General features: G+C 45.7%; 1 protein-coding gene and 1 long non-coding RNA gene across 2 annotated transcripts; one reads left to right on the top strand and one right to left on the bottom strand.

Annotated features, from left to right (window-relative positions):
• Window positions 1-879: 879 nt before the first annotated feature.
• On the top strand, window positions 880-11142 carry LOC116678841 (uncharacterized). Its single transcript, XR_004329403.1, has 3 exons — window positions 880-889; window positions 4356-4361; window positions 11072-11142. It is a non-coding gene; the product is annotated as an uncharacterized LOC116678841 (long non-coding RNA).
• Window positions 5970-15262, bottom strand: LOC116678837 (double C2-like domain-containing protein alpha; the record flags this gene model as incomplete). Its single annotated transcript, XM_032508564.1, is given in 4 exon segments — window positions 5970-6691; window positions 10372-10468; window positions 10906-10987; window positions 15057-15262. Coding segments are annotated over 4 exon segments (522 nt in total), but the record flags the coding sequence as incomplete, so codon positions are not given.
• Between the last annotated feature and the right edge of the window lie 565 nt (window positions 15263-15827).

The raw sequence follows: 15827 nt of genomic DNA, 5'->3' as shown, positions 1-15827 counted from the left end.
GATAACGTCCCTGCGCTGACTGCTGCAGAAGCGGAGGATCTGATTGGTTCTGGAGTTTGCCCCACACAGACGGTAAACTGAAGTTCTTCTGCGTTATGTTCATAATAAAGTTCATCAAAAAAATTATTTTGTCAATGTGTTCATTCTTAGTATTACATGTCTAACTTTTGTTTATTTCTTTATAGGCCAGCTGAGAAGGACTGAGCCATGGAGCCCCTTTTTAATTTTTTTTATTAATATATATTGTTTTTGTGACTTATTTTGCACACACTTTACAAATATCTTTATGCATCTTGCACTACATCCTTATCTTTGTTGTATTTTTTTCAGTTGTTTGAATATTAAAGTTTTGAAATGCCATCAAGTTTGCCTGTTCATTCCTTCCTACTAATAACTTTTGTATGTATGTACGTGTGTATTTACAGTACATACACACACACACAAAGAGTATGGGTGTTAGTTTAAAGGTTAGGGGAATCTAAGCTTTTCTTAACGTTCTGGAACGTTCCCTGAAGGTTTGTTTTGGTTGTAGTTTGGTTGTCTGCTGGTTAATTGGAAGGTTTTCTTAACGTTCTGGGACAGCGAACGTTCCCCTAACGTTAAGAGACCGTTCCGTAACGTTCGCTGAGGGTTGCAACGTTAGGGAACGTTCCACTAACGTTCTCTAACGGTTGCAACGTTAAGGGAACGTTCCGTAACGTTCTCTAACGGTTGCAACGTTAAGGGAACGTTCCGTAACGTTCTCTAACGGTTGCAACGTAAGGGAACGTTCCCCTAACGTTCTCTAACGGTTGCAACGTTAAGGGAACGTTCCGTAACGTTCTCTAACGGTTGCAACGTTAAGGGAACGTTCCCCTAACGTTCTCTAAAGGTTGCAACGTTAAGGAACGTTCCCCTAACGTTCTCTAAAGGTTGCAACGTTAAGGGAACGTCCCCTAACGTTTGCTAAATGTTGTAACTTTTAGAGAACGTTTTGTACCCAAAACGAACGTTCCCGGAACGTTAAGAAAACCTTCCAATTAACCAGCAGACAACCAACTACAACCAAAACAAACCTTCAGGGAACGTTCCCACAACCGAAAAGAACGTTCTCAGAACGTTCTGGGAACCAAAAATTGTTAGCTGGGTGACGGCGTGCCCAATAAAGAAAAACACCAAGAAGCAGAAGGAAAACTCACCCAAACTCACCCAAACTCACCCAAACTCACCCAAACTCGGCTGAAACAAGCGCCTGGGAAACAGCCCTGCAGAGCGCCTGGGGGCTCTTACGCAACACTGACAACAAATATTCTGGTAAGGCTGTCGGAGGAAACTCCCCCAAAAGACTTTAACCCTTTGTTCCTCCTCCAGTCACAATTATGAATGAAAACCTTTATCAACTCTTTATTTTTATTTTTACACTTTTGTGACTTCCCTGATGTTTTGTCATTTTATTTCCAACATTTGTCGACCTTTTGTGAGCCTTTTGAAATTTTTCCCCCAAATTTTTAAGCCACTCATGAAGCAGGTAAGCTACCACCCCTCAGCCCAGCGACCAATCAGATTCAACCCTTCACGCCCATGTTGCAGGTTTCATTTTACAACAAATTGGTGCCATTTGCTTGTTGATAATAACCATCTGAACTGTTTTGTTCTGCATGGGAAAATAGGGTCTAAGTTGAGAAAAAACGGAATTACTCTTTAAAGCTGTAGTACTCTGTACCGTAGCTGTAGTACTCTGTACCTTAGCTGTAGTACTCTGTACCGTAGCTGTAGTACTCTGTACCTTAGCTGTAATACTCTGTACCTTAGCTGTAATACTCTGTACCGTAGCTGTAGTACTCTGTACCTTAGCTGTAGTTGTTCCCAATGCTTTTCATATTGTATGAGTTTTAAAATCCCATCCATGTGTCCTCCCTGAAGGAGAGACTTGTAGTCCTTCTACAAGGACAATGTCATAACGTCTGAAGGAGACATTTGTCTTGTGTTACGGTTATTGAAGCAGGTCCAGATCCAGGGTCAGGACCTAAGCAGGTCCAGGGTCAGGACCAAAGCAAATTCTAGTACTCTGTACTCTGTACAGCAGCTGTAGTACTCTGTACTGCAGCTGCAGTACTCTGTTCTCTGTACTGTAGCTGCAGTACTCTGTACTGTAGCTATAGTACTTTGTACTCCAGCTGGAGTACTCTGTACTCTGTACTGCAGCTGTAGTATTCTGTATCGTAGCTGCAGTACTCTGTAGTGTCTGCAGGGGGCAGCAGTGATCCACACTGTGAAACCACACAAACCAGACTCCCTCCTCTCTCTGTCCGTGTGGCATTCCAACTTTTATTGTGTCATCGTACATAAAACAGCTGATAGAAATAGAAATAGAAACAACCGGAAAGCACGAGATCCGTGTAAACAACAAGTCCAACGACATCGTATAGAAAGCACATTCGTACGTTTGGTCGTGCATAAAGAGAAGAACCAGAACACAGTGAACCTGAATCAGGTCTCAACACGTCGACTCATAGAAAACAGGCAGCATAGAGTATAGAGATATAAAGAGTATATCAACATATTGCATCATGCAACACCGAGGAAGAACCAGTCCGACAAGTCATCGTCCGTCTCTCAGGCTCGCTGAGGAGTGCAATAGAAATGTGATCCGTGGACACAGAGCAGAGACATGGAGGCAGGGCTGTAGGACTCGAGTCCGGTCTCGAGTCCGAGACCGTTTTTCTGTGGACTCGGACTTGTCTCGGTCTCGGCCGCTGGTCTTGCCAGATATTGCTTCTGGTCTGGACCGAGTCCAGGTGTCTTTGTTATGTTGATAATAATATTGGAGGGAAAGTGACACCCAAAATGATTGTCTTGATACTGTCATGCATAAGACCTTTTAAAAGTCCTGGACTCGGTCTTGACTCGGACTCAAACCTTTTTGGACACGGTCTTGTCTTGGACTTGACTAATACTGGTCTTGGACTTGTCTGGGACTCGACTTGACTTGGACTCAAACGTTTTTGGACTCGGTCTTGTCTTGGACTCAAACCTCTTTGGACTCGGTCTTGACTTGGACTCGAACCTCTTTGGACTCGGTCTTGACTTGGGCTCGACTAGTCCTGGTCTTGGACTCAACTTGACTCGGACTCGAACCTTTTTGGACTCGGTCTTGTCCTGGACTCAACTAGTCCTGGTCTTGGACTCGACTTGACTCGGACTCAAACATTTTTGGACTCGACTTGACTTGGACTCTAACCTCTTTGGACTCGGTCTTGACTAGTCCTGGTTTTTGACTTGACTAAGGTGGTCTTGACTACAGCCCTGCATGAAGGGAACTAAGGGTTGTTCCCACTTGGAAGCTGTTTTACATATTTTTGTATTTTTTCATGTCCCCAAAATCAGAACGCTACAGAGCCCCAGAAGCAGGAGTGTCCCACTCAGAGGACCTTCTTCACAGCAGCCATTTTGTCTCGTTAGAGTAGGAAAAGCAGCTGGAATTTAACTTTCTGGTCTAGACCTGCTCTTTATGGAAAGACCTGGGAAATAAATAACATCCAGAGTCCTGGTCTAGACCTGCTCTTTATGGAGAGACCTGGGAAATAAATAACATCCCAGAGTCTGGTCTAGACCTGCTCTTTATGGAAAGACCTGGGAAATAAATAACATCCCAGAGTCTGGTCTAGACCTGCTCTTTATGGAAAGACCTGGGAAATAAATAACATCCCAGTGTCCTGGTCTAGACCTGCTCTTTATGGAGAGACCTGGGAAATAAATAACATCCCAGTGTCCTGGTCTAGACCTGCTCTTTATGGAGAGACTTGGGAGATAAATAACATCCCAGAGTCCTGGTCTAGACCTGCTCTTTATGGAAAGACCTGGGAGATAAATAACATCCCAGAGTCCGGTCTAGACCTGCTCTTTATGGAAAGACCCGGGAGATAAATAACATCCCAGAGTCCTGGTCTAGACCTGCTCTTTATGGAGAGAGTATATATTAGTGTGTCCTGCGTTGCCTATGAAATGTCTGCTGTGAAAAAGGTCTGTTCCACGCAGGGCCACGCCACATCAGGGACATATTTAGGTTATTCACATGCTATTATTTCATCGTAAAAGTCAGGCATATTTTACGATATTATTGCATGACTCATTACATCTTCTCACTTACAGCTCGGTGGAAATAAAGACCCCGAAAATGTCAAACATGAAAAGACATCGAAACGTAAAACAGACCAAAAAAAGACTGGAAAAAGGGGCAAAAAGGTTGGAAAAAAATTGAAATTACTACTAAAATAGGCGGGCCAAAGTCTACTGGGAACCTTACTCCTGGGGGGGTCCCTAGGGAGGTGGTCCAGGCACGTCCAGCTGGGAGGAGGCTCCGGGGGAAGATCCAGGACTAGGTGGAGGGACGTCCAGCTGGGAGGAGGCCTCGGGCAAGACCCAGGACTAGGTGGAGGGACGTCCAGCTGGGAGGAGGCCTCGGGGAAGACCCAGGACTAGGTGGAGGGACGTCCAGCTGGGAGGAGGCCTCGGGGAAGACCTAGGACTAGGTGGAGGGACGTCCAGCTGGGAGGAGGCCTCGGGAAGACCCAGGACTAGGTGGAGGGACGTCCAGCTGGGAGGAGGCCTCGGGGAAGACCCAGGACTAGGTGGAGGGACGTCCAGCTGGGAGGAGGCCTCGGGGAAGACCCAGGACTAGGTGGAGGGACGTCCAGCTGGGAGGAGGCCTCGGGGAAGACCCAAGACTAGGTGGAGGGACGTCCAGCTGGGAGGAGGCCTCGGGGAAGACCCAGGACTAGGTGGAGGGACGTCCAGCTGGGAGGAGGCCTCGGGGAAGACCCAGGACTAGGTGGAGGGACGTCCAGCTGGGAGGAGGCCTAGGGGAAGACCCAGGACTAGGTGCAGGGACGTCCAGCTGGGAGGAGGCCTAGGGGAAGACCCAGGACTAGGTGGAGAGATTATATCTCCAACCTGGCCTGGGAACGCCTCGGGATCCCCCAGTAGGAGCTGGTTGATGTGGCTCGGGAAAGGGAAGTTTGGGGTCCCCTACTGGAGCTGCTGCCCCCGAGACTCGATAAGGGGATGAAGATGGATGGAAATCAAAGGCCTTGAGTTCGATACGTGTGATCCAAAGGGACCGGGGGGGGGGGATTTTATTTTTCTGGTAATCACGTGAAAGGATTTTTGTGCTCAAGAGAAACTCTGAGTGACAGTTTTCATCCTGGAAACGTAACAAAACGTCCCTGATGACGTCATTATGAACTTAAAGGGCCCATGTTAGGAAAAAAAAAATATTTTAGGTCTCTGTTGTTTATACACACACATAAACAGTCACGTTCTTTAACCCTCATGTCATCCTGTCAAAGTTGAAAATCAACAACACTTTTATCAATGTTTTAACTTTTTCTTATGTTTTTGTCCCTTTATTCAACACTTGACGCTTTTTTTTTCCAATGTTTGTCACTTTTTTACTTTTTCAACACTATGTAACACTAACTTATTAACTTTAGTTTTAGTTATTTTTCAAATTTATATTAAATAAACCTCATTTATAGGAAATCATACCTAATGTTTGAGTTAGAAAAGCAGAAATTAGGAATTATTGAGACTAAAACTAAAGGAATGGATGTTGATGATAATCACAGACTGGAATATGTCAACTTTTACTCAATACTATTTCAACAACACTTCACTTTGTTTTACAATGCTATAAAATAGAATAAGACCCAAAATTAATGAAAGTAGAGATTTGTACTTGGCAAAGAGCGTTGGAATCAATCATGTTATTTTGGGGAATTAAAAAGGACATTGATATAGGACAACATGAGGACAACATGAGGACAACATGAGGACAACATGGGGACAACATGAGGACAACATGAGGACAACATGAGGACAACATGAGGGCAACATGAGGACAACATGAGGACAACATGAGGACAACATGAGGGCAACATGAGGACAACATGAGGACAACATGAGGGCAACATGAGGGCAACATGAGGACAACATGAGGACAACATGAGGACAACATGAGGGCAACATGAGGACAACATGAAGACAACATGAAGACAACATGAGGACAACATGAGGACAACATGAGGACAACATGAGGACAACATGAAGACAACATGAGGACAACATGAGGACAACATGAGGACAACATGAGGACAACATGTCAATTTGACCCGAGGACAACATGAGGGTTAAAGTAAAGAAAGAGATCTACTTTTTATAATTAATTGGGACGTGAAGTCTAAGAAAGGACCTGGTCTGGAGAATCTGCATCTTGTAAAAAAACAAAAACATGCAATTTAATTTCCAGTGCGAGTGGGACGTGTACAGCTGTGTACTTTCAGTTTCGTGTGTTGTGGTTTGGTGCTAATGTCGTAATGACCGTGCTCTTCTTCAGGATGACTCAGCGATCACTAATGAAGGCACACGAGCAGCACCCCGCCGCTCCGGCTCCACCCGGCCCCCCCGCCGCCGGTCCTAAAACTCCGTTACTGCAGATCCCCGTGGTTAAGATGCTCCGAGGCCGTCCCATGACGAGGATCCCTGCGGCCCCCGGCCCCCTGCCCCCCCGCTGCGGCTCAGTCGTGGCTCAGGGTGCGGGGCAGCTCGTTGGTCAGGATGTGCCACTGCTCCACCCGGCGGCCCTGGTTCTTCAGGCAGTCCGTCCAGTGACGGAGCGCGTCGCCCTGGGAGTGACAGCTCAGACACACGCCGCCTGGACAGGGAGACCAATCAGAACAGCTGTTACTGCCACGATAAGGACAGGTATGTGATGTATACATCTATCTATCTATCTATCTATCTATCTATCTATCTATCTATCTATCTATACACACACACACACATATACTACACACACACACACATATATATGTACACACACACACACACACCACACACACTACACACACACACACACACACACAAACACATATATATATAAAATGTTAGGAATAAGAAGCGAACGTGCAGATAATATCTCCAGCAGTACATGTAATGGAGGGGGGGGGGGGAGCTGAACGAGCCAGTGGGGGTCCGGGGGGGGGGTGTCTGCAGCTCGTCTAATGTCCACAGTGATGATGTAATATCAACTTCTTTGTTGTTGCAAGGCAAGGCAAGGCAAGGCAGCTTTATTTGTATAGCACATTTCAGCAACAAGGCAATTCAAAGTGCTTTACACAAAATCAGTTAAACAGATAAAACACAAGTAAAAACAGTTAAAAATCACAAGCATTAAAAAACCGGTAAAACACATGAATAGACAGTTAAAAACAAAGAGAAACATAAAACACAAGAATAAAATTTACAGTGCAGCATAAGAAATTTAAAGAAATGATTAGTCATTAAAGAAAGGCAGCATCAAAAAGAAAGGTCTTCAGCCTTGATTTAAAAGAACTGAGAGTAGCAGCGGATCTACAGGTTTCTGGGAGTTTATTCCGATATGAGGAGCATAGAAACTGAAAGCTGCTTCACCCTGTTTAGTTCTGACTCTGGGGACAGAAAGCAGACCTGTCCCAGATGACCTGAGAGGTCTGGGTGGTTCATAGTGTAGTAGCAGATCAGCAATATATTTGGACCTAAACCGTTAAGTGATTTATAAACTAGCAAGAGTACTTTGAAATCAATTCTTTGAGACACAGGAAGCCAGTGTAAAGACTTCAGAACTGGAGTGATGTGATCCAGTCTCTTGGTCTTAGTGAGGACTCGAGCAGCAGCGTTCTGAATCAGCTGCACTGTCTGATTGATTTTTTTAGGGAGACCTGTAAAGACCCCGTTACAGTAGTCAAGTCTACTGAAGATAAAGGCATGGACAAGTTTTTCCAAATCCTGTTGACACATAAGTCCTTTAACCCTTGATATGTTCTTAAGGTGACAGTAGGCTGACTTTGTAATTGCCTTAATGTGGCTGTTAAAGTTCAGGTCTGAGTCCATGACTACACCAAGATTTCTGGCTTTGTCTGTTGTTTTAACATTGTTGTTTGAAAGCTGAGCGCAGACTTTTAATCGTTCCTCTCTTGCTCCAAAAACACCACCTCAGTTTTTCCTTCATTTAATTTCAGAAAGTTCTGGCACATCCAGCCGTTAATTTGTTCGATGCACTTAGTCAGTTTTTGTATTGGACTATAGTCCCCTGGCGATAAGGTTATGTAAATTTGTGTGTCGTCCGCATAACTATGGTAACTTATTTTGTTTTTCTCCATAATCTGAGCCAGTGGAAGCATGTAGATGTTAAACAGAAGAGGCCCCAGAATGGAGCCTTGCGGAACTCCGCACGTCATATTTGTACGCTCAGATGCATAATTACCTATAGACACAAAGTAATCCCTATTCTTTAGGTAGGATCAAACCAGTTTAGTACTGAGCCAGAAAGGCAACGCAGTTTTCCAATCGGTCTAGTAGTATATCGTGGTCGACCGTGTCAAATGCAGCACTGAGATCAAGTAATACTAAGATTGAAATTTTGCCATTATCTGTGTTAAGGTGGATGTCATTAAAGACTTTGACAAGAGCCGTTCAGTGCTGTGGTGTGGTCGGAAACCCGACTGAAAGGTATCAAAACTGTTGCTTAGTGACAAGAAATGGTTGAGTTGTTGAAAGACTACTTTTTCAATGATTTTACTTAAAAACGGAAGGTTTGATATTGGCCTATAGTTGCTCATTAGTGACTTGTCTAGGTTGTGTTCTTTTTTAAGAGTGGCTTGATTACTGCAGTTTTCAGGGCCTGTGGAAAGATACCTGAAAGAAGAGATGTGTTCACAATCTGTAGAAGATCAGAAGTCAAACAATTGGAAACATTTTTGAAAAGTCCGTTGGTAGAACATCAAGGCAACAGGTCGAGGTTTTCAGATGTTGATAATGTCCTCCAGGTTTGTATGGTTGATCGTGTGAAATTCTGTCATATTGGAACTATTTTTGCTTGAACACTGTGACAACACATATCCTGGACTTGATATGGAGGCACTGACTGTTTGTCTAATCTTCTGAATTTTGTCTTGAAGAAGGAGGCAAAGTCATTGCAGGCCTTGGTAGATAAAAGTTCAGATGCTACTGGTACTGGAGGGTTTGTTAACCTATCAACAGTAGCAAACAAAGCACGGGAATTATTATTGTTTCTAGAGATAATATCAGAGAAAAAGGACCTTCTTGCATTCCTCAGTTCCAAATTATAAATGCGAAGTCTCTCTTTATAGGAGTTATAATGGACCAGGAGATTTGTTTTTCGCCACCTTCGTTCAGCTTTCCTACACTCTCTTTTTTCTGTCTCACCAGTAGGACATTTCTCCATGGAGATCTTTTCTTACCAGATACAACTTTGACCTTAGTGGGAGCAATGGCATCAATAACATTTGTGATTTTACAGTTGAAATTATCTACAAGCTCACTGACTGATAGCCCAGAGAGGGCTGGTGTGGAGGAGAAAAGCTGTATAAATGTGTCACTGGTGTTTTCAGTGATATACCGTTTTCTGATTATCTTTGTTTGGACACTTTTGGGCACAGAGATAGTTGCGAGCTCTTTGTTTCCAGTGTTACATCCGTAGTAAACAGAGAGATTATGAAACGGAGAGTACTGCAGATGGTGAGAGCAGCAGGTGTTAGATCCTGGACCAGACGCTTCCTGTCCTCCTGTCCTCTGACTACGTCCTCGGACTCAACTATAAAACTCAGAGGGCCCTATGTTAACAATCTGAGCGCCCGGCGCCGATGCGTTAAGGGCGCCGATGCGTTCAGGGCGCCGGTGCGTTCAGGGCGCCGGTGCGTTCAGGGCGCCGGTGCGTTCAGGGCGGGTCCGAATCCGCTTTTTGCTGGTTAGACGGTGGAAAAAGGGTTGTTGCACCGGGCGCATGGTCCTAAAGGGGTTGGACTTAGAGTCTTCATTAATCAGAGGGGTGTTCTGGGTAACATGCAATCAGCCAATCAGAGGGTCTTCTCCCATTCCTGTGTGTGTAACAAGCATAGTGTGCGCCCCTGTGTGTGTAACAAGGAAAGTGTGCGTCCCTGTGTGTGTAACAAGCATAGTGTGTGTCCCTGTGTGTGTAACAAGCATAGTGTGCGTCCCTGTGTGCGTAACAAGCATAGTGTGTGTCCCTGTGTGTGTAACAAGCACAGTGTGTGTCCCTGTGTGTGTAACAAGCATAGTCTGCGTCCCTGTGTGTGTAACAAGCATAGTGTGTGTCCCTGTGTGTGTAACAAGCATAGTGTGCGTCCCTGTGTATGTAACAAGCATAGTGTGTGTCCCTGTGTGTGTAACAAGCATAGTGTGCATCCCTGTGTGTGTAACAAGCCTAGTGTGCGTCCCTGCGTGTGTAACAAGCATAGTGTGCATCCCTGTGTGTGTAACAAGCGTAGTGTGCGTCCCTGTGTGTGTGTGTGTGTGTATTGTGTGGCGTCTCACCTATGAAGTCGTTGGAGCGTCCCAGGTCGTAGTCCCACACCGTGACCTCCAGAGTCTTGTTGGTGAGCTCCGACAGGGAGATCTCGTAGAAGAACTCCTGCAGAGACCAACACAGGTGGAGACACAGATTTAATAACAGATGGGGGTCTGAGGGGGGTCTGACGGAGGTCTGACGGGGGTCTGACGGGGGTCACCGACCAATCAGTACTCGTTCATTCAACTTTTGACCTATAATCCATGTTGAACTTGCAAAAACTACATTCAAATCTGAGATTTGTCAACGGCAATCAGGCAGAGAGATAATTTTATCCAGCTAGCTCCATTGACTCCCATTCATTTTGCACTGGACCATCGCGGTCCCCCCAGTGGAACTCTGGTGGAACTGCAACCAAATTAGTTCAAAACTGTAAGTTATAATAACATTTTACAATATTTGACTGAAAGAAATAAATGTATTGATAATTATGTCTGAGACCATTAGTCGCTCAGCAACACTGGGAACTGCCCCAGCTCTAGCCGGGTGCTGGTTCCTACCTCGTTGAATTCGGGGTTCAGGGTCTTCTTCATCACGGCCGTTTTGTGTTTGGACTTCTTCAGGATGTCGGGCTTCAGGTATCTGAACGAGATGAAAAGGAACATTAGTGTGTTTTAATTTGGATTTATCTGTAACTCTACGATGGAAAAGTCCGCCAGGGCCTAGTCTCGCGTTGCCAGACCTTCCCCCAAAGCCCCCCGGAAGAAGGTCTGGCGAGACCACACGGCATCCCTGGACGCCAAATTACCAACTAACCCCAAGCCAAGACCAAGACCCGCCCCCCATAGCACTCCAACTGGGCGGGGTTAGGCCCTGACAGCTGGAGTGGTTCATGATAGGTGGAGGATAGCATGGAGGTTTTCAACTGTATTTCATCTAATGTGTGGTGTGTGTGTGTGTGTGTGTGTGTGTATATATATATCTATATATATATATTATTATATATATATATATATATAAATAAGAATAAGGAGTTGTTTCAAAGGTAACCATGGTACCATGTTCACAGAAATATTGACCGGTGCAGGACTAGAAGACTAGAAGAAACACAGTCTGATGTTCAGAGAGACACTGTGTGTGTGTGTGTGTGTGTGTGTGTGTGTGTGTGTGTGTTGTGTGTGTGTGTGTGTGTGTTTCTCTGTTGTGAGTGTGTATGTGTGTGTGTGTGTGTGTGTGTGTGCTGTGTGTGTGTGTCTCTCTCTGTGTGTGTGTGTCTGTGTGTGTGTGTGTGTGTGTCTGTGTGTGTGTCTGTGTCTGTGTTGTGTGTGTGTGTGTGGTGTATATATATAGATATATATATATATATTATATATATATAGATATATATATATATATATAATATATATATGAGGCTTACTCCTCAACGCAGCGGCCGCGGGGTTCGACTCCGACCTGTGCCCTTTGCTGCATGTCTCCCCCCCCCTCGCCCCTTTCATGTCTTCAGCTGTCCTATCATTGAGGGCCTAAAGAAGCCCTACAAATAATCTTAAAAGTAATAATAAGATTATGATAGATAATAAGATTTCTAAGTGTAGATCCGTGAACTAAAGTTGAACTCCACTGTGTACGTGCATCTTTGAGAGTTGGAGTCTGTGACTTGCTGACGTTTACTTAAATAAAAAGCCTAATATTGGCGTCCCGCCTCGCCCCGGGCTTTAATTACAACGCCATTAATAACTGGAGACACGACACCGTGGAATTACATGAGAAACGATGCGGCGTGCCTAATTAAAGCATTGTTTGAGGGCGCGGGGCGACGCTATCCTGCCGTGTTAATCCTCATTAATGAAAGAGTAGTTCATAATTAATCAGTTTTACAACAATGCAGCACACACACACACACACACACACACACACACACACACACACACACACGGAGCCAAAACGCAGAGGCAGACACTGAGGGTGGCTTTGAAGATTTAATAAAGCCAAAAAATGCACAAAACAAAAGGAGTCCTGGAAACAGGCAGGAAGAACGAGAACATAAAAAACAGAAAGCACGGGAACACTAACAGGAACCGGGGAGGCTAACAGCACAACACACAGGAGACAGACACACACATCTGACGCAGGACAACGGGGACACAAGGACTGATTACAGAGGACAACCAGGTAACAAGAGACAGGAGACACAAGGGCTGGGAGACAGGTGGGGGACAGGTGGGAAGCATGAGGGGGACAGGTGGGAGAGAGGAGAGACAAGGGCTGGGAGACATCAGGTAATCACAAGGGCGGGAAAACACAGGAAGGAAAACTAAGCTGAGAGATGCACTGCCAAGGTGCTCTTGAGCAAGGAAGCAAACCCCCTCAACCACTCAGCACTGGCTGTGGGGAGACAACCTGCTCTCTGTCCAAGCTCACTGCTCCTCGGAGATCACTCCTCCATCCTCTATCCTCCATCCTCCATTCTATCCTCCATCCTCTATCCTCCATCCTCCATTCTATCCTCCATCCTCACTCCTCCATCCTCACTCCTCCATCCTCCATCCTCCATTCTATCCTCCATCCTCTATCCTCCATCCTCCATTTTATCCTCCATCCTCTATCCTCCATCCTCACTCCTCCATCCTCACTCCTCCATCCTCACTCCTCCATCCTCCATCCTCTATTCTATCCTCCATCCTCTATTCCATCCTTCATCCTCCATCCTCCATTCTATCCTCTATTCCATCCTTCATCCTCCATTCTATCCTCTATTCTATCCTTCATCCTCCATCTTCTATCTTCTATCCGCGCTCCTCCTTCCTCTGTTCTATCCTTCATCCTCCATCCTCTATTCTATCCTCCATCCTATCCTCCATCCTTCATTCTATCCTCTATCCCCTATTCTATCGTCATCCTTGCTCCTCCATCTTCCATTTTCTATCCTCTATCCTCCATCCTCACTCCTCTGTTATATCCTCTATCCTCCATCCTCACTCCTCTGTTATATCCTCTATCCTCCATCCTCACTCCTGTTATATCCTCTATCCTCCATCCTCACTCCTCTGTTATATCCTCTATCCTCCATCCTCACTCCTCTGTTATATCCTCTATCCTCCATCCTCACTCCTCTGTTATATCCTCTATCCTCCATCCTCACTCCTCTGTTATATCCTCTATCCTCCATCCTCTGTTATGTCCTCTATCCTCCATCCTCACTCCTCTGTTATATCCTCTATCCTCCATTCTATCCTCCATCCAGCTAATCACTGCCATCAGCTTCTTTAGAAACTAAACAACAAGATGACCAGAGCCAGACGGAGGAGAGATGAGCAGGTGGACGACGCTGACTCGACGTCCTCGGAGATGATCAAAGCGTCCTATTGGCCGATGTCGAGCCGTGGACAGCGTGCAGAGACGCCGGCCTCTGCAGGGATTTCTAAAACTGGCTCAGAGTTCACTCGACCGCTCAGCTGTCAGTCGCCTTCTCCTTCTGGCTCACGCTCCGTTTGCATTCACACGGCGTGCAACGGAGAGAAAAATACTGCAGCTCAAAGCCAGCATCCCTCGAGGAAACACAAAGCTTAAATCACATGCAGAGTTCGAGCCACTTGTTCTTTACTTGAGTGCTTTATTTCAAACAACTTTCTACTTCTACTCAGCTACATTTATCCATAGTTTTAGCTTTACTTTACAGATCCAAAGGGCTCACATTAACATGCTAAAATGCTATCTTTTGAGTGGATTACATAATTCATGCTCCCAATTTGATAGTGATTATTTATATGGAGCCTGGTGGAGATATGCTGCTCTATACACGCTAAAAGTAGTGATTATTTACATGGAGTCTGGTGGAGATATGCTGCTCTATACACGCTAAAAGTAGTGATTATTTACATGGAGTCTGGTGGAGATATGCTGCTCTATACACGCTAAAAGTAGTGATTATTTACATGGAGTCTGGTGGAGATATGCTGCTCTATATACGCTAAAAGTAGGGATTATATACATGGAGTCTGGTGGAGATATGCTGCTCTATACACGCTAAAAGTAGTGATTATTTACATGGAGTCTGGTGGAGATATGCTGCTCTATACACGCTAAAAGTAGTGATTATTTACATGGAGTCTGGTGGAGATATGCTGCTCTATACATGCTAAAAGTAGTGATTATTTACATGGAGTCTGGTGGAGATATGCTGCTCTATACACGCTAAAAGTAGTGATTATTTACATGGAGTCTGGTGGAGATATGCTGCTCTATACACGCTAAAAGTAGTGATTATTTACATGGAGTCTGGTGGAGATATGCTGCTCTATACACGCTAAAAGTAGGGATTATTTACATGGAGTCTGGTGGGTTTGGTGATGGTGATTTCTGTTTCATGTTAAACTAAAAGGATCTTCCTCCTTAACTAAAAGGTCTATCTCTGTAGGGATCCATCCCATAATGTTGTCACACACTTAGAATAATAATCTGAGTCAGAGATACCATGGAGGACTCGCACGCAGCCCTGAATAAGTAAATCTACATATAAGTAAGAGATTTAAAAACCTCAGTTGAACATGCCAGTCTAATATTTCTCTCACACACACACGCGCACACACACGCGCGCACACACGCGCGCACACACGCGCGCACACACACGCGCACACACACGCGCACACACACGCGCACACACACGCGCACACACACCAATAAATCACGCTGAAGATGACGATGTTCTTACATTTTGACGTAGGGGTCGGAGAAGCCGTTGACGTCCATGGCGGCCAGGTGGGCGCAGCGCTTCACGCCGACACAGAGACCTCCGCTGCGGCGCCCCTCACCCCCTCCGTCCACGTCCTTCTCCTCCCCCCCGAGGGGGGGCAGGAACTGCAGCGAGAGCAGCAGACGCCCCCTCTCCTCCAGGCTGTGCAGCTGCTCATTCTCCCACTGCGGAGGCAGATAAAGATGGGTTAGATCAGTCGGGTTAGATCAGTCGGGTTAGATCAGCCGGGTTAGATCAGCCGGGTTAGATCAGCCGGGTTAGATCAGCATGGTTAGATCAGTCGGGTTAGATCAGCATGGTTAGATCAGCATGGTTAGATCAGCATGGTTAGATAAGCCGGGTTAGATCAGCCGGGTTAGATCAGCCGGGTTGGATCAGCCGGGTTAGATCAGCATGGTTAGATCAGCCGGGTTAGATCAGTCGGGTTAGATCAGCATGGTTAGATCAGCCGGGTTAGATCAGCATGGTTAGGTCAGCCGGGTTAGATCAGCCGGGTTAGATGAGCATGGTTAGATCAGCCGGGTTGGATCAGCCGAGTTAGATCAGCCGGGTTGGATCAGCCGGGTTGGATCAGCATGGTTAGATCAGCCAGGTTAGATCAGCTGGGTTGGATCAGCCGAGTTAGTCAGCCGGGTTGGATCAGTCGGGTTAGATCAGCATGGTTAGATCAGCCGGGTTAGATCAGCCGGGTTGGATCAGCATGGTTAGATCAGCCGGGTTAGATCAGCC

Source organism: Etheostoma spectabile, unplaced genomic scaffold (genome assembly GCF_008692095.1).
Source record: "Etheostoma spectabile isolate EspeVRDwgs_2016 unplaced genomic scaffold, UIUC_Espe_1.0 scaffold00008300, whole genome shotgun sequence".
Classification (NCBI taxonomy): domain Eukaryota; kingdom Metazoa; phylum Chordata; class Actinopteri; order Perciformes; family Percidae; genus Etheostoma; species Etheostoma spectabile.
This window is presented reverse-complemented; position numbering and strand designations above follow the sequence as displayed.